This window comes from Cebidichthys violaceus, unplaced genomic scaffold (assembly GCF_023349555.1).
Source record: "Cebidichthys violaceus isolate CVI_PGR_0920_01 unplaced genomic scaffold, fCebVio1.0.p SCAF_60, whole genome shotgun sequence".
Taxonomy (NCBI): domain Eukaryota; kingdom Metazoa; phylum Chordata; class Actinopteri; order Perciformes; family Stichaeidae; genus Cebidichthys; species Cebidichthys violaceus.
In genome coordinates this window covers 269,512-289,492 of record NW_027176817.1, presented here as the reverse complement: position 1 = coordinate 289,492, position 19,981 = coordinate 269,512, and the positions used below count along the sequence as shown (strand labels likewise).

Here is a 19,981-nt window from a genome sequence, read left to right as displayed (position 1 = left end):
AAATACGATGACCATTTTTCACTTTTTCCGACATGCTATACTATGACTGTTTTCAACATAATATAAAATGACTGTTTTTTTACTTTTTTCGAAATGCTATACGATGACTGTTTTTTGACTTTTTTCGACATGATATACTATGATCGTTTTTATGTTTTTTCAACATGCTATACTATGACTGTTTTTTTGACTTTTTTCAACATGCTATACTATGACCGTTTTTATGTTTTTTCGACATGCTACACTATGACCGTATTTCACTTTTTTCGACATGCTACACTATGACCGTATTTCACTTTTTTCGAAATGCTATACTATGACTGTTTTTGACAGGCTATACTATGACTGTTTTCGACATAATATACTATGACTGTTTTTTGACTTTTTTCGACATGCTATACTATGACCGTTTTTCACTTTTTTCGACATAAAATACTATGACTGTTTTCAACAGGCTATACTATGACTGTTTTCGACATAATATATAGTGTGAGCGTTTTTCACTTTTTTTGACAGGCTATACTATGACTTTTTTTGACAGGCTATATTATGACTGTTTTCGACATAATATACTATGACCGTTTTTCACTTTTTTCGACAGGCTACGAAAAAAGTCAAAAAACAGTCATAGTATAGCATGTCGAAAAAAGTGAAAAACAGTCATAATATAGCATGTCGAAAAAAGTCATAGTATGACTTTTTTCGACATGCTATATTATGACTGTTTTCTACATGCTATACTATTACTTTTTATAGACATGATATGCCAGTGGTTCTCAACTGGTGTCCGTGGCTAAGTGGAGAGCAGGGCTGCCTTTCAATCAGAGGGTCGTCGGTTCAATCCCCGGCTTCTGTTGTGCTAGTCTCATGTCAATGTGTCCTTCAGCAAGACACTTAACCCCAAAATACTGTTGCTATGACTTTTTTTCAACATACTATATTATTACTGTTTTTTTCACTTTTCGACATACTATACTAATACTGCTTTCGTCAGGCTATACTATGACTGTTTTCGACATACTATACTGACTATTTTTTCACTTTTTTCGACAGGCTATACTATGACTGTTTTTGACATAATATACTGTGAATGTTTTTTGACTTTTTTCCGACAGGCTATACTATGACGGTTTTTCACTTTTTTCGACAGGCTATACTATGACGGTTTTTCACTGTTTTCGACATAATATACTATGACCGTTTTTCACTTTTTCCGACAGGCTATACTATGACCGTTTTTCATTTTTTCCGACAGGCTATACTATGACTGTTTTCAACAGGCTATACTATGACTGTTTTCGACATAATATATAGAGTGACCGTTTTTCACTTTTTTTGACAGGCTATACTATGACTTTTTTTGACAGGCTATATTATGACTGTTTTCGACATAAAAATATGACCGTTTTTCACTTTTTCCGACATGCTATACTATGACCGTTTTTCACTTTTTCCGACAGGCTATACTATGACTGTTTTCGACAGGCTATACTATGACTGTTTTCGACATTATATACTATGACTTTTTTTTTTACTTTTTTTGACAGGCTATATTATGACTTTTTTCGACATAAAATACTGTGACCATTTTTCACTTTTTCCGACAGGCTATACTATGACCGTTTACGACATTATATACTATGACTGTTTTTTTACCTTTTTCGACATGCTATACTATGACCGTTTTTCACTTTTTTCGACAGGCTATACTATGACTGTTTTTTTCACTTTTCAACATGCTATATGTGGTGGAAAAAAATCTTTTTAACCTCCCTGTGAGAAATAACCGAGATGAGAAAACTGTTAAATATAAAAAACATTTAATGAACACACAGTTTGTAATAATTCAGCTGAATGGATAGAGCTCTTTCCCCACAAGATCTAACAACAATGAATAGACAAAACAGAGTATATATACACATTATCTCTCCTCTCCCTTCACCCTCCTTCTCAGATGTCGTCCTCCTCTGTCTGCCGATGCACCCACCAAGGCCAGATTCCAGCCTTTTGGTGGGAAGAGGGTTAGGTGGTGAGATCAGGATGACACTACTGCAAGTCAGAAATGCTAAAATACCTTTAAGTGGTGACATAAGGATAACACTACAGAAAGAAAAAAATGTTAAAAACCTTTGACATGAGATCATTTAAATTAGTCTGGTTGGCCTCGTCTGCATTTCTGCAGGTTTTAAGCAATACAAGTTAGCTTAGAGACCGGTATGATAAATTTCTCCAACAGCAATACTAAGACTTTTTTCGACATGCTATACTATAATTTTTTTCAACATGCTATACTATAATTTTTTTCAACATACTATACTATTACTTTTTTCAACATTCAATATACTATTTTTCGATATACAATTTTTTTTTTGTCGAAAAAAATCATAGTACAGTATGTCGAAAAAAGTCATTTTATAGCATGTTGCAAAAAGTCATAGTATAGCATGTCGAAAAAAGTCATAGTATAGCATGTCGAAAAAATTCATATTATATTATGTCGAAAAAAGTCATAGTATAGCTTGTAGAAAAAGTCATAAAAGTCATAGTATTGTATGTCGAAAAAAGTCATAGTCTTGCATGTCGAAAAAATTCATAAAAGTCATAGTATTGTATGTCGAAAAAAGTCATAGTATTGTATGTCGAAAAAAGTCACAATTATTCTTTAATGACTTTTTCCAACTTGCTAGTTGTCAAACGACAAGGAGACATTTAACGCAACCGACAACCGGTAAAAAAAAACTTTGAATAAATCTCAGAAACTTGACATCGAAGAAGACTTCACTTTAAAATAATCTAGAGATATTTTTATCGCATGACTTCAGGATGTACGTTTTTACATTGAACACAACCAAAAACTGATTCAATGTTTCCTTTCTCCGTTCTCTACACTGGCTCCCTGTAAGAGCTCATCCAGTCTAAGACTCTGGTGCTAGAATACAGGTCAGTGAAAGGAACAGCTCCTTCCTATCTCCAGACCACGGTCAAGACCTACACCCCCGCCCGACCACTTCTCTCTGCTGCCTCGGGGCGATCGGTTGCCCCGTCGCTCAGAGGTCCTGGCGGCCGATCGACCCGGTCACGTCTGTTTTCTGTCCTGGCCCCACAGTGGTGGAATGAACTTCCCACTGACGTCAGGACAGCGGAGTCGCTGCCCATCTTTCATCAGGCTGAAGACCCGCCTCTTCAGGAAGTGCTACCCTGAGCCTTCCACTCACCACTTATTGTATTCATACTAGCTTGTTGCACTTATTGTATTCATACTAGCTTGTTGCACTTACTGTATTCGTATTACTTATAGCACTAACTGTTTTTCTTGTTTCTGTACTTTGGCTCTGAGTTATGCTCTGCTTCAGGCTCTTAGATGCTTGTTTGGATAAAGAAATGTACTTATGACTTCTGGTGACTAGTAGTTCTTTTGATTACCAATGTTGATGCACTTATTGTAAGTCGCTTTGGATAAAAGCGTCTGCTAAATGACTGTAATGTAATGTAATGTAATGTGATCTGGTTTTATCTTAATCCATTTTAGATGTTTAAATACACAAAAAAAATCAAGAAAAATGATAAAAACAAACACTGAAATACACATTTAAATATAAACACAACAAACCTGATGTCCTTTTGATCGTCAAACTCTGAATAAAAAAATGTGAAGATATTTTTGTTGCTTATTTCATCATTAACATTTCACATTACATTATAGAGACAAACTAGGTCTCTACTTAACATTTAATAATACCTGAAAAGGAGAAACACTGATATTTGGTGTTTGATAAGTAGAGAAGGTTTAAACGTGAATGTTCACATTGTGATGATTCTGTATTATTATTAATATTTGCGTTCACTGACATGAAAACAGACACTTGAAACACTTCAAACCTTTTTGTTCTTGGATTTTGTTTATTAATGATTCCATTTTTCGTAAGAACTTGGTACAAAAAAGTGAGACTACTCTTTAATCATTTACCAACTTCCATCAATGAACTTTTTTAATGCATCATAAAGAAGAAAAAACTACATTGGCATATTTAAGACAAACACTTTCCTATACACACTATCCACTGGACAGTCCCCTTATTAATGACAAAGAAAAAAACTTCTACTTTAACAGCCAACAGACATTTTTAATTTTCCATCTAAACGTGTCGTCGCTTCCTCGTGGCAAAAATAATAAATCGAACGTCGCGAAGCTAGAAGTCAGAACGCAGAACTGGCAAACAATAAAAAATCCAATGTTCTGTTTTCTTCTTCTCTTTTCTTTTGCTCCTTGATAAAAGAATATAAAAATGTTCTAACTTCATTTTTTTTTTCATTTGTTCAAATGTTGTGTCGTGTATTAAAATAGATTTGTTTAAGCACAGCACAGTTTCTCCCGGAGAAGAGTTCTAGAAACGGATGAGGAGGTTCTTTTGGAGACGGTTGATGTTTTTTCTTTGTCTTTTCGGGTTCTGAAGCGCTGATATGGTTCCATCTGGTTTTATTTACCACCTGGAGTCTCGATATGCATCACATGGTACATTCTGATGAGATTTCACTTCTCCACACTGATCATGATTTTATTCATTTTTAAAAAGGCAAGTTAGGTTCAATGTTAATGCATATCTGCTGTTTATCTTACAGAGACAGAGCCTGGTGTCCAGTCGATATAAAAGAACGTTTATGTGCTTAGTTTAACTGCTTACAATCCATTCTGCAGAATAAAAACCCATTTATGTCACTAATGTGATGAAAAAAAGATCCTGTAGGTCGTTATGGTGAGAAACTTTGCCCAAGTAATGACCTCATATCTCAACATAAGGACTTAGTGGTCTGGTAGGCTGAAGTCATTGAGCCGTTACTTCGAGATACTTAGTTGTTATTTCGATATACTTAGTCGTTATTATGAGATACTAAGTTGTTATTATGAGATACTAAGTCGTTATTTCGAGATACTAAGTCGTTATTTCGAGATACTAAGTCGTTATTTTGAGATATTAAGTCGTTATTATGAGATACTAAGTCGTTATTTTGAGATACTACGTCGTTATTTTGAGATACTAAGTCGTTATTTCGAGATACTAAGTCATTATTTCGAGATGGTAATTATTTTGAGAAAGTTCGTCACTATATCGACTAACTGGATCTTCAGGATCAAGATTGTATCTTATTTTGTTCTGTTATGGGTGGAAATGGACTTTGCATAATTAGGAACTTCAACAACTTGATACAAAGTTTTTATGAACCGGATAAAATGTGTCTGTTTGTGTTAACGTTGTAAAAATGACGCTGTGTCTTTAAATGGAGGCAGTCTGCCACGCCTGAAACAAGACCACCACCATTACATCGTGAACATTTTTAACACTTTAATAACATTAAATGGTATCATTTCTGCAGCACATACCATCATTAATACTAACTGCTACAAAGATATGAGATGTTTGTTTAATCACTAAAATATTAAGTTTAGCAATTTACAACAAAATCAAACTAGTAAATTCAGCGGTGGCACAAATATTTCAGAAGTAAAAGTACTTGTTATACAGAAAATTGGCCCTTGGGAGCTTTACGTTATTATTATGTTATTATCATTTCATTATTTCATGTTATTGCAAATACACAGATGTGTAGGTAGAATATGAATATTGTAGTTGAGCAAGAAGATAATGAATTTGAAATTGAAATTTAGGGAGCAAAAATATAAGAAATTTGTAATTTGAGGTGGAAAATTTAACAAAAACTCAGACATCAACCAGGCTCTGTATTCTGATAAAGCGCATTATATATATATATATATATCTATATATATTTATATGTGTGTATTTTATTTTTAAACATAACGTGCATTTGGCTCAGAGTGTTGAGTGACAGCGGGAACAGAAATGAATGTGTTTTCATACTGCGGGAATGTTTTTCAGACATCTGGTTGCTTCATAAATACAAAACAACATTTCAAAGAAAAACATTTGAATTGTATGAAAACACAGTAATTGTCAGATTACAGTTGGTATTTCAGGTCTGCATATTTCTGCGTCCAAAGAATTTTCTGAATAGACATTTATTTTCTCTAAAATGTATTAAACTTCGGCCCCAATTTCCAGTAAACTTTACATTTTGGCGGGTACGTTTTTTTTATTACCATTTTTGGGGGGATTAATCGATAGTCAAATAATCATGAATTTAAACCCTATTTATTGGGTTAAGGTTAGAAAAAATTCAAAACCGATTTTTCTCTTTTGCTCATTGCAACAGCTGATTTAACCAAAACAACTGCTGTGCTCAAATTAATGGAAATCACAAAATTCTCAAATTTAATAGCTGATTGAAAATGAAATTTCTTTGGATGAAAATGTACACAGACCTACTTTAACTTCTACTTCATTTGAGGCCTTTAGTATTATTTTATATTCTTAACTTTGATCTCTTTTGGGGAATGTTTTGATGCCGTATTGCTCGTCTTTAATGCTTTTGTTTTATTGTTCGCTGCCACGAATGCACCAGTTTATTTTTTACATTTTTTTGTGCCGTACAGATGAAGCTTCTCCACTAATAAGAATCTTTTCAGTATCTTTGATACTTCAGAGACCAAACTCAGGACATGATTAGAAATAAAAAATAAAAACAACCTCTTCTCAGTTTAAACACAAATTCCCTTTTCTTTCTTTTGATAAAAGGCATTTTTTCCCTTTGAATTATGGAAACCATTTGTTCATGTTTGTGCATCGACGGATGATCAATCAATAAAAAAGGACTAAATCTATGTTAACACTTAAACTGAACCTTTCTGGACCAGCAGGAAGACTAAGCAAGACGGACGGCCAGAGGTGAGGACGAAGAGGCCGTCTTCGTCGTGTTGTTACAGGTTTTTTTTTACGGAGTTTTCCCGTTTTTCTGATTGACTGGTTTCTTTAAAAGACAAAAAAATAAAAACCTGGATGTGAAACGATTATTTGTACTTGAGGCAGTGTTTCGTTAACCGGCTCGTCGTCGCCGCTCAACGTTCATAAAACACGAGTAAAAAAAAATGAGCGAGAAATATAAAATAGGCAGAAAAAAAGCACAATAGACGTTATTGAAAGATGATCCCAGTACAAAAAAGAAAAAGGTTTTTGGCATATTTTCTATACTGGTTTTTTTTTTTGGGGGGGGGGGGGGCGCGATCACATCGAGTGTTCGAGTGCAGCTGTGAACAAACAACACGTCAAGTCTCTTTTTATTCAACTGATTCTTTTTTGTGACGGAAAAACAAGCAACAATATTAATTTCTTCTTTCTACTGAGACGTATTGATCAGGGAAGTTATTGGCAACTATTTTCATAATCGATTAATCGTTTGTCATTTTTTAAGCAGAAATATTGAAATTATTCAAATGTTGTCTGATTGCATAATTAATTAACTGAATATTTTTTGGGTGCTTGGATTTTTTGTTTCGACGTTTCGAGACGTCCATAATAAAAATAATCGGCCTGATTGAAACCAAATTTACTTGAAATCTTTTCTGATTAAGAACAAAATACGACACAACATGATTTTATTTTTCACATAAAATAAAAAAGTTAACTACAATTATACAAACATGACTTTTAAATGTCTTCTAAAAGTCTTAAATGTTGTTGAAGCCAAATCTTCAGGAACTTTTTAAAAGATTTCCTGATTTTTAGCTTGAATTATAACAAAGAAAACAGTCAAACAGCCAACTTTCAATAAATTACATTTTAAATTTTTTAATTTTAATGGATTTATACTAATTACCACAGTTTTCATTAAGTTTAGCTTTACATATTTCTCTGAGAAAAAAAATCTAAAATCACGTGATATTTTACATTTTAATGTTCTTGTTTCACTTTACTACTTTTGTACTAAGTACAGAACCGTGAGAGGAGGGTTATATCCCAAGAAAAGAAATCAACTCATGAATAAAATTAATGAGATTAAAGTCATAAAAGGTTTTCTTCTGAATAAACCTAAATTTATTATTTTTATCTCTTCTTACGCTGATGATAATGTGCAGATTGATGTGCATGAAAAATACGATCAAAACAACATCTTTCAGATTTTTTTTCCTCTAAAATCTGGCATTTCTTTCTCGTTAACTTACAACTTTAATCTCAAAGTTTTTTCTTGGAATATTACCCAACTTCCCCCCAGATCCTTCATTTTAAATATGTATTTGTCAACAGTTGCCTAGATATGCCGCTGTTTGTGTCCTATTGTTGTTTGTGTTGCCGTCGACCAGAAAACAGTTCAACGTTCAGAGACTCGACCTGTTTCAGATGTGTGACTTCAGTAAAAAAAACCTGCAATGATACTCATAATAATAATAATAATAATAATAATAATACAACATATGTACAATGATCCCCTTGAATTCTCCAAACTTACATTTATCAACAGGCATCAGCATGAAAATACTAAAATCTCCACTAGAAACGCTAATTTCTGTAGTTTTATCTTAAATATTTTTTTCTTTGACTTTAACTCTATTAATACTGAAAAAAAGTTATTCTCTGTTTTTTGTTTTGAAGGCTCGTATGCGTTCACATACACGATGAAAAACATTTTTCCTGAATTATTATGGCAAAAAACATTGTTCATAGGAGAATGAGAACAAACATCTACTCAGATATATCAATGTTCAGTCCTTTCTTTAACTACCACTAACTCTACCGTTCTCTCTCGCTTTATGCGCAACAATAATCATACCTGTGTGTTAAAAAAAGGGAAATATCTTTAGGACCGCCCACAGAAACTCCTGTCGTGTTCCTGCAGCAGCAGCACTGTAATTTAACTTTTTTGTAATAAATACATTAAGGCCAAGAACGTTAATAAATAGAAAATAACATAAAAAAAGAAATCTCGTAAGCACTGTAGGTGTTGGGTTTTTAAAAAATACTTGAATGGGAGTGAAGAGGCTTCTTTTTTTTCTCAAGTTTTTTTTTCAGCTCCTTTGGAGGAAAAAAAAGACGGTTTAAGATATTATTCAGACAAAAAAAAGAAAATCATCACTGCCCTTAAAACGTCCGTGTGGAAAAACAAGTCCGCGGCTAGTTGGTGACGTCATCCTGGCTGTGGGCGTGGCTCTTCTGCTGGAGGGGCGTGGCCGAGGGGCCCGGGACGGCGGCGATGGTGGCAGCGACGGGGGGCGCGGCGGCGGCGGTGCTGGTGGGTTTGATCCAGGGCGGGGAGAGCAGGGAGGCGGCGGCGGCGATGGTGGCGGTGGTGGTCATGGTGACCTGGATGAGCTGGTCGCGTTGGATCAACCGGATCAGAGCTTTGAGGCGCTCCAGTGACGCCTGAGTGTCTCTCTGCTGCCCCAACAGACGCTCTCTCAGGTCCATGCACTGCTGCACACACGAGGACACGAGTTATTACAAACCACGTGACATGACGGCGTAATGTAGCAGAAAAATAATAAAGAATATTTGGAAAAAATCCTCTGAATTTACGAGATTTTAAGTTACGGTAAAAACACATTAAATAAACACAAAAACTTCAATAATCTCTGAAATGAATGAACAAAAATAAATAATAATATAATTCATATATTTTGCACCACAGTGTTTAATGTTGTGGGGGGGTTTCTAACTGCTCCGTAATGCTTTTATGTTATTTTTGACCCACAGTGGCACTAATCATAAATGGTCATAGGTAGCAGCTACGTTAGCAGCTACGTTAGCAGCCTGTCTTTTTTATTTTACATAGATATAGATATAGATTAGTAGCTCAGAGGTCGATGCGCTGACAGTTAAGTAAACAACAAAAAGAGAAACCAAACACAGAAACATGCTATGCTAGCTGTTTCCCCCTGTTTCCAGTCTTTATGCTAAGCTAAGCTAACTCGCTGTAGCTCCATATCTACCGTAACGATACGAGAGTCAAATCAAGAGAGAAAGAGACACAGCAAACGGTCCCAGAACGTCAAACTACCAGGTACGACACACCCGTCTGGGTGAGGAGGTGGAGAAATCAAGCGCTCCCTCATTCGTTCATTCATTTAACCCTTCGGGCGTCTTTACTTTGAGCGTGTCGTTGAGCTTCTCGTCTTGCTCCTCCAGGTGAGAGCACTCTTTCTTCAGCTCCACGTTTCGTCTCAGCAGCCGTCGCTTCTCCTCCTGCCTCACTGCTCACACACACACACACACACACACACACACACACACACACACACACACACACACACACACACACACACACACACACACACACACACACACACGTTATCAGTACAGCTGTGAAACAACACACACACACTCATAGAAGCTGCTTCTTACCCGTCTTGTGTGTGACGTAGGACTGAACAAAGTTCTGCGGCCACGACATGTTTTCTTTGTTCAGGACCTGAAGATCAGACACAGAGAGTTATTTATGGATTCATTAAAACAGAAAGATAATCTGAGCATCAGATCTGAAAGTTGTGTTTCTTTGAGGCGGTGGCGATGAAGACGAGCTCAGACCTTCTTCTGGCACTTGGGGCAGTACCAGGCTCCTCTGGGGGGGGTTTTGAGCGGCGGGTGGAGGCAGTTGGGGTGGAAGGCTCTGGGGCAGTTGTGGCAGGGCTGCAGCTCTCCGTCCTCCTTACAGACGGCGCAGTGGTCGTCATGCTCCACGTCCTCCTGAGCCCACGGGAAACAACGGAGATTTACCGTTAACGTCACGGTCAATACACGTAAAATAAAGACGTGAAGTTTCGATAAAGCTTGTCTTACTTGAAGCTAAACAGACTGAAGACAACGTGTTTCAATGTTGATTCAATATATATGAACAGAACAGATGAGATGAAGAGTCATTTTATTCATAAATCTCTGTTTTTAATCCTTTTAGTGAAGTCTGTTATGATTTGGGCGACTGAAGAAGATTCAAGTTAGACTTTAAGAAGGAACGGTCCAACAAACAACACTCTTTATTCTATTGTTTTATTCTATTCTTGCTTCTTTTATTGGTTTAAATGTGTCCTATTATCATTATTATATTAAATATATACATATAAACATTGTTTTGGTAATATGTTGGTGTTAGTTATTGTTTTATTTTATACTTACTACTTGTATTATATTATTTTAATTTATTTTATTATTTTGTGTCATATTTATATTATCATTATTCATACTTTCATTTTATTATTCTATTGGTATTAATTATTATTTTATTTTATTCTAACTTCTTTTGTTTGGTTTTAACGCTATATTTATTATTCATTATAAATACACATATAACAAATATATGTATATTTATTATTTCATTATAAATACACATATAACAAATATATGTATATTTATTATTTCATTATAAATACACATAACAAATATATGTATATTTATTATTTCATTATAAATACACATATAACAAATATATGTATTTTTTTATCAACTGTCTTAATTATTTTATTATTTCTTCTTTTATTGGTTGTATCTCATGTGTCTTATTATTATTATTATGATATATTTCTTATATTTAATTGTATTCTTGTTTCTTTTATTAGTTATAATTCACATCTGTAATTAATTCCTACTGATGAACTTCTGATCTTTATTAATAATTATTTTTAATTCTACTTCTAAAGGTTTTAACGTCCATATATAATATAATATGTATGAGTCTGTTTTAGTTTTGTTAACTTGTCTAACGTGTGATAAATAAAGTTTAGCTTGTTTCAAAAAAAAAATGTCTCGTGTTTAACAACATTTATCTCACACACACACACACACACACACACACACACACACACACACACACACTCTCTCTCTCTCTCTCTCTCAGGTGACAGGGCGTGACATCACTGGTCATGTGACCTACCTTCCAGCAGAGATCCTCAGAGTCTAGCGTGTGATTGGAGCAGAGCAGACGGTTAGTGGCAGAGACACACAGGTGAGAGCTGAGGCCATGCAGCAGAGACGGTTAGCTTAGCACAAACACTGGCGGCAGAGGGGAATTGCTAGCCTGACCCAAAACACCTAAACATGAGCTGATCAATACTCTGAATGGAGGATTATGTATTATCTATTCAACAACCTGAATAAAGACATACATGTGTATCTAGTTCCTCTCTGAGAGCAGATATTAAAATACTACATATTAAAACACATACAGCGTCTTTGCTCCTCTGAGTTTTGAGGGTTTTTGTTAGTTTCTGTGTTTTTTTACCTCGTGCCGACAGGAAGAGAGAACTGTTCAGGTAATGAGATGCCAGACGCTTCCGCTGCAAACAAAGAAGAAGAAACTCAAGTTAAACAACATGAAACATGATTTAATGTAGTAATAACAGTCTAATAAATGGTTTCATGTAGTAGTAACAGTCTAATAAATGGTTTCATGTAGTAGTAACAATCTAATAAATGTTTCATGTAGTAATAAAGTCTAATAAATGGTTTCATGTAGTAATAACAATCTAATAAATTTTCATGTATTAATAACAGTCTAATAAATGTTTCATGTAGTAATAACAGTCTAATAAATGTTTCATGTAGTAATAACAGTCTAATAAATGTTTCATGTAGTAATAACAATCTAATAAATGTTTCATGTAGTAATAAAGTCTAATAAATGGTTTCATGTAGTAATAACAATCTAATAAATTTTCATGTATTAATAACAGTCTAATAAATGTTTCATGTAGTAATAACAGTCTAATAAATGTTTCATGTAGTAATAACAGTCTAATAAATGGTTTCATGTAGTAATAACAATCTAATAAATGTTTCATGTAGTAATAAAGTCTAATAAATGGTTTCATGTAGTAATAACAATCTAATAAATTTTCATGTATTAATAACAGTCTAATAAATGTTTCATGTAGTAATAACAGTCTAATAAATGTTTCATGTAGTAATAACAATCTAATAAATGGTTTCATGTAGTAATAACAATCTAATAAATTTTCATGTATTAATAACAGTCTAATAAATGTTTCATGTACTAACAACAGTCTAATAAATGTTTCATGTAGTAATAACAGTCTAATAAATGTTTCATGTAGTAATAACAGTCTAATAAATGGTTTCATGTAGTAATAACAGTCTAATAAATGTTTCATGTAGTAATAACAGTCTAATAAATGGTTTCATGTAGTAATAACAATCTAATAAATGTTTCATGTAGTAATAAAGTCTAATAAATGGTTTCATGTAGTAATAACAATCTAATACATTTTCATGTATTAATAACAGTCTAATAAATGGTTTCATGTAGTAATAACAATTTAATAAATGTTTCATGTAGTAATAACAGTCTAATAAATGGTTTCATGTAGTAATAACAGTCTAATAAATGTTTCATGTATTAATAACAGTCTAATAAATGGTTTCATGTAGTAATAACAATCTAATAAATGTTTCATGTAGTAATAACAATCTAATAAATGTTTCATGTAGTAATAACAGTCTAATAAATGGTTTCATGTAGTAATAACAATCTAATAAATGTTTCATGTAGTAATAACAGTCTAATAAATGGTTTCATGTAGTAATAATCTAATAAATGTTTCATGTAGTAATAAAGTCTAATAAATGGTTTCATGTAGTAATAACAATCTAATAAATGTTTCATGTAGTAATAACAGTCTAATAAATGTTTCATGTAGTAATAACAATCTAATAAATGTTTCATGTAGTAATAACAGTCTAATAAATGGTTTCATGTAGTAATAAGTCTAATAAATGTTTCATGTACTAACAACAGTCTAATAAATGGTTTCATGTAGTAATAACAGTCTAATAAATGTTTCATGTAGTAATAACAGTCTAATAAATGGTTTCATGTAGTAATAAGTCTAATAAATGTTTCATGTACTAACAACAGTCTAATAAATGGTTTCATGTAGTAATAACAGTCTAATAAATGTTTCATGTAGTAATAAGTCTAATAAATGTTTCATGTACTAACAACAGTCTAATAAATGGTTTCATGTAGTAATAACAGTCTAATAAATGTTTCATGTAGTAATAAGTCTAATAAATGTTTCATGTACTAACAACAGTCTAATAAATGTTTCATGTAGTAATAACAGTCTAATAAATGGTTTCATGTAGTAATAACAGTCTAATAAATGGTTTCATGTAGTAATAATAGTCTAATAAATGTTTCATGTATTAATAACAGCCTAATAAATGTTTCATGTAATAATAAAGTGTAATAAATGTTTCATGTATTAATAACAGTCTAATAATAAGAAGTAGGAGTGGTTCTCTGACCTCCGGCTCAAACAGGCCGCTGTAGGCCGGATTGGCGGTGCTTCGTCTCTTCCTCTCTTGTCTCTTCGTCTGGATTTCTGATCAAAAACATAAAATACACTTTGTATTAAAAACATCTTCAAACAGAACAGATTTATTTATATTCACACAAAGTGTTTATTAGTATGTAAATATTATAACAACAACAACAACATTGATTATTAAGTTACAAGCAGTAAATTCAGACACAAATAATAATTTATATTTTAAATGCTTTGTTCTCATTAATTTTCTCAATACTTGATACTTGAATACTTGATACTCTGAATACTTGATACTCTGACTACTCTTGAGTTTACACTTTGTATTTTTTGATAGTCTGTGATATGTCAATGGTTCAGTGCTCCATAATACCGTAGTGAGGCCCTCTAGTGGTCACCAGAAGAACAACATGTATTTGCTACAAACATAAAAATGTAGAATAATAATAATGTGATGCTGTATCAGTGGAGACACCTGAACTCACCTTCCAGGTGTTCTGTGGTGACGAGGCCGAGCGCCACCATGAAGGCGATTTTCTGTCAAACAGAGAAAGAGACGACGTCAACGTTAATAAACTACAACAGAAACACGGAGGAGGAAAAAGAAGAAGTTAATTAAATAAAGCTAGACTCTTAAACTGAAACACAAGTAAAAGATTATAGAACCAGATCCTAAAGATTCTCTCACCTTGGGGTCCTCGTCTTTCTTCTTCGAGGGGGATTTTGGGGATTTGGGGGATATGGGGGCCTCCTGTGACGGGAGGTCAGCTGGGGCCCCTGGAGGCCCCTCAGTGCTGCTGGGGGCCTGTGGCTGGATTATTATCACCTGGAGGCAAACAAACACACAGATGTTAGAATAAAACAAAGAGCTCATCACTAATTAATCACTCATTTATTAAACAATTACTTCATAACATCAATATAATCTTTTAAAATTAAATCTTAAAAATATTTTTTAATTAAATCTTTAAAATATTTTAAAATGAAATCTTAAAAAATATGTTTTAACTGAATCACAGAATAACTGAGTGTATTAATATATATTAAAATGAGTTGAAGAGCAATCTTAAAACTCTTTTAAACTAAATATTAAAAGAGTTTTAATATTTAGTAATGTCTGCACCTTGACGGCCTCGCTGACGGCTGACACCCCGTTGCTGCTTGCGGGCGAGGCGGCGATGATGGCGAACGCCACGCCGGGCCCCGCGGAGGCGTGCTGGACGGGTCCACACGGCCCGCCAGAGTCGGAGGGCGGCGAGGAGTCGCTCTGTCCGTTGGGCTGCTGGTCGGGGCTGAAGGTGCTGTTGGCGGTGGGTAAAGTGGGGCCCTGGCCCCGCGGACTGACCACGGCGGTGGCCCTCTGCAGGCCGAGAGGCTGCAGCTCCTGACACGGACTGTGAGGGAGGCTGTCGGGGATCTGGGTCTTTGGCCTGACCTGCAGGACCAGAACCAGGATAGATGATCACACACCTGGAGGGTTCTTCACAGACTTTAAACTACACTTTGTTCATTTACTGTAAACCTTTGACCACAATAAAGATCTCTTATTGTCACATTTCATCCTCATAACTTCTGCCCTTCTTTTATTGCTACATTAACATCATGTCTCAGGTGCACTGATACCTGTACAGGTGGACTGACTGATACCCGTACAGGTGCACTGATACCCGTACAGGTGGACTGACTGATACCCGTACAGGTGGACTGATACCCGTACAGGTGGACTGACTGATACCCGTACAGGTGGACTGATACCCGTACAGGTGGACTGACTGATACCTGTACAGGTGGACTGTTACCCGTACAGGTGGACTGACTGATACCCGTACAGGTGGACTGACTGATACCTGTACAGGTGGACTGTTACTCGTACAGGTGGACTGACTGATACCCGTACAGGTGGACAGACTGATACCTGTACAGGTGGACAGACTGATACCTGTACAGGTGGACTGTTACCCGTACAGGTGGACTGACTGATACCTGTACAGGTGGACTGACTGATACCCGTACAAGTGCACTGATACCCGTACAGGTGGACTGATACCTGTACAGGTGGACTGACTGATACCTGTACAGGTGGACTGTTACCTGTACAGGTGGACTGACTGATACCTGTACAGGTGGACTGATACCCGTACAGGTGGACTGACTGATACATGTACAGGTGGACTGACTGATACCTGTACAGGTGGACTGATACCCGTACAGGTGGACTGACTGATACCCGTACAGGTGCACTGATACCCGTACAGGTGGACTGACTGATACCCGTACAGGTGGACTGATACCCGTACAGGTGGACTGACTGATACCCGTACAGGTGGACTCATACCCGTACAGGTGGACTGACTGATACCCGTACAGGTGCACTGATACCCGTACAGGTGGACTGACTGATACCTGTACAGGTGGACTGATACCCGTACAGGTGCACTGATACCCGTACAGGTGGACTGACTGATACCCGTACAGGTGGACTGACTGATACCTGTACAGGTGCACTGATACCCGTACAGGTGCACTGATACCTGTACAGGTGCACTGTTACCTGAGGTAGCACTGTGGCTGCTTGTCCTGCCAGCCGGTGCAGCGAGCTGACTTGAGGCACCTTGATGGGCACAGCAGTGAGAGTTCCCAGCATCTGGAAGGACCACAAATGCAACACTTCAATAAAACATCCCTTAATAAATCAGTGAAAGCACACGTTCACCAGCGACGCTGCTAACTTTGATTATTGGACTGATTTCTACATTAATAGATGTTCACTTTACTGCAATGTGACGAAAGTAAAAGCAGCAAATCATTAATGATTAAAAGAAACAATAAAGTTACAGATTTTCTGTCGTTTCAATGCCGCTGAATTAAACCGTTTCATAATGGTTTACTGGTTTTGTTTCTGTTTCTCTTTAACCGACAGACATTTCTTTTCTGCAATGCATTGTGGGACATCTGTTAGTCTCACAATCACAAACCAGTGGAAACAGAAAGCTTCACAGCCATCAGAGCAGGAAGAGAAACTTTATATTTGACTGTTTTCATTTGAGATATTGTTGTAGTAACAACCAGCGGCCACTAGAGGAGCTCCTGAACCACCACACACAGTGGACCTGACACCAGCTGCATGCTGGGAAACCCACATTTATCAGAGGAAAAAGAGTTTTCAATCCAAATTAAGCTTTTTTTAAGAATCAAGAGTACAACTATAGAATTATCATGACATATCATTATAGACCTTCATGAAGTTTAATGATATTTAATGAAGAAAGATCAGTTAATAAATGTAACAATTCAAAGTTGAGGTGAGTAAGAATGAAGTTCATCGGCATAAACAGCATCTTTTAAGTAATAACACCTTAAAAATGTGTTTTTCTCAGTATTAATTATATTAAAAATAATAATAATAAAATAAAATTTAATTTTTTTTTTAAATAAATGAAATAAATAATATCATGTTATCTTATATACTTCGGTCATGCATGATCTTTTATTTAATGTGCTCTCATGTGCTACATGAATAAACTGGAGTCTGTGATTGGTCGATCTCGACTAACTCTGCAGCAGTTAAACCAGTAAATGAACCACAGAAGAAGAAGAAGATTAAATCTCCTCCATGTTTCCTCTCTCGACAGAAAAAGAAATTCAGGAAGAAAAAAAAAAAAAGGAGGAAAGTTTCCTCCTCCTCCCTCCTCCTTTCTTCTTCTGTGAAAATCCCTTCGTTCCATTGTATTGTGCTGCAGAGGAGGAGGAGGAGGAGGAGGAGGCCCCGGCCTGTTCCCATGGCAACTGCAGAGATGAAAATTCTTGCAGTGGAAGAGGCTTTCATTTTAGTAATTGCTTCCTCTTTTCTCCAAACCTAAGCACCTTCTCTTCAGGGCTCCTCCTCCTCCTCCTCCTCCTCCTCCTCCTCTCCAGTGTGAGAAGTGAACACAACCTTGGACCACAGGTTTTATGTTCTTAATGAATTTTTTCCAAATACCAAAGTCGATAGTGAGATGACAGCTCTGCAGCAAACGCTAACACCCCCCCACCCCCACCCCGCTGTGTGTGTGTGTGTGTGTGTGTGTGTGTGTGTGTGAACATATGGACTACACTCTTCTGTCTCTTGTTGAAGGTGTATTTTTTTCCTCTTTCGATGGCGCTAGGCTAGCAGTTTCCCCCTGCTTCCAGTCCTTGTGCTAAGCTAAAGCTAAAAACACTGATTCTTTATCTCACTGAGTTCCTGGTACATTACTGGAATGACCTCGTGTCACAACCCTTTTCAGAAGCAGAGAAGAAGAAAGAGTTGTTGAGGGATGAGTCACCGAGAGGAGAGGAGAGGAGAGGAGAGGAGAGGAGAGGAGAGGAGAGAAGAGGAGGCCAACCTGCAGACCAACCGTCAATGATTCAAAGAGCTAGAGGCTTATTTACAGGTAAAACTAACCGGAAACACTTACATTACTTACACTACTTATATTACTTATATTACTAATATTACCAACACTTACATTACTTACACTACTTATATTACTAACACTTATATGGATAAATACATTATTATGACTTTCAGAACAGCTACAAAGGTGATCAAAAGTGATAAACAGCGTTAAGCACCGAGAGGAGGAGAGGAGAGGAAAGGAAATGAGAAGACGAGAGGAGAGGAAAGGAGAGGAGGAGACTCACTGTTAAAGTCCTCATGTGGGGTCTGAGACATTTAAATACCTTTAAATAAATATAACAAGTATAAATAAGTATATTTGAAGGTACTTATGACTATGAAGAACTATGAAAAACATGTTTAAAATGCCACAAATGTAGGTCAAAGTCTGGTGAAGACTCTAAAGACTCTAAAGACTTGTAGAATGTTTCCATTCTCTCATGTCTGTCCTGACTTCAAGAAGACTTGAGGGGACAGACTAGGTTTCTGCTGGGATGCTGTAGCAGCTGTAGCAGCCAGCAGAGGGCGCTGCTTCAGGACACCTCAAATCTCTCTTCATCCTCATCCTCATCCTCATCATGAAGGAGCTTCTCACTTCATTCAGACGTGAACTCATGAGACGAGAGTTCATAAAACATGGACACAATAAGAATAAGAACTTCATCAGTGGGGGAAAATAACATAACGAGTCCGGTAAACTTGTTTGGGCCCTCTACAGGATCTCACACATCCTCCGTAACCAATAGAACCTGTTTAGAACTCCAGAAACCTTATGAAGAATGTCAATGACCACTAGAACGTTCTCTTAAGACCCCTTAGACCCCCAGATCGACTCCTACAGTGTCCTCAAGGACCCCTAAAACCTCCTCCATCACCTTTATAACCTACATAAAGACCCCTGGAACCTTCTAAAGTCTAATATGACTTTTAAGTCAACCTCTGGTTCTTTAAAGTTCTTCAGAGCTTCACGTGTTAAAGCTGCATTCTCTCTAGTGTCCACCAGGGGGCGACTCCTCTGGTTGTATAGAAGTCTAGTCTAAAATGACTCTACTTCTCTCTTGATTTATTCCCTCAGTAAACATTGTAAACATGAGTTTATGGTCTCAATCTCTAGTTTACAGTCTTCTTCAATCCAGCATGATGTTCATTTAGTACATTATGGAACATTTAGAGTCAAACACACCATAAAGCAGGGGATGATTTAGGGGCGGGGCTACACGCTGATTGACAGGTCTCTACCAGAGACATGTACTGAAAGATGTCAATAGTTTAATAAAAATAAAATACTTTTATTTTCTGTATATTTTAAAGAATATACTGAAAATAAAACTACAAATCTGCATGAAACAAGTGTGTGTGTGCGTGCGTGCGTGCGTGTGTGT

General features: G+C 36.1%; 1 protein-coding gene across 2 annotated transcripts in view; it reads right to left on the bottom strand.

Moving 5' to 3' along the window:
- Window positions 1-3,887: 3,887 nt before the first annotated feature.
- phf21b (PHD finger protein 21B) overlaps window positions 3,888-19,981 on the bottom strand; it is a 50,689-nt gene continuing 34,595 nt past the window's right edge. Inside the window, exons 5-15 of one of the 2 annotated variants that reach the window (XM_068734041.1) lie at window positions 16,734-16,826; window positions 15,306-15,617; window positions 14,871-15,008; window positions 14,668-14,719; window positions 14,163-14,239; window positions 12,118-12,172; window positions 11,770-11,792; window positions 10,431-10,589; window positions 10,248-10,314; window positions 9,993-10,096; window positions 3,888-9,320 (exon numbers count right to left, since the gene is read on the bottom strand). In XM_068734041.1, the coding sequence (XP_068590142.1) occupies window positions 9,021-9,320; window positions 9,993-10,096; window positions 10,248-10,314; window positions 10,431-10,589; window positions 11,770-11,792; window positions 12,118-12,172; window positions 14,163-14,239; window positions 14,668-14,719; window positions 14,871-15,008; window positions 15,306-15,617; window positions 16,734-16,826 (1,380 nt within the window). In that variant the 3' untranslated portion in view covers window positions 3,888-9,020. The remainder of the gene's footprint in view (window positions 9,321-9,992; window positions 10,097-10,247; window positions 10,315-10,430; window positions 10,590-11,769; window positions 11,793-12,117; window positions 12,173-14,162; window positions 14,240-14,667; window positions 14,720-14,870; window positions 15,009-15,305; window positions 15,618-16,733; window positions 16,827-19,981) is intronic. The other variant, XM_068734042.1, reaches the window with a different exon arrangement.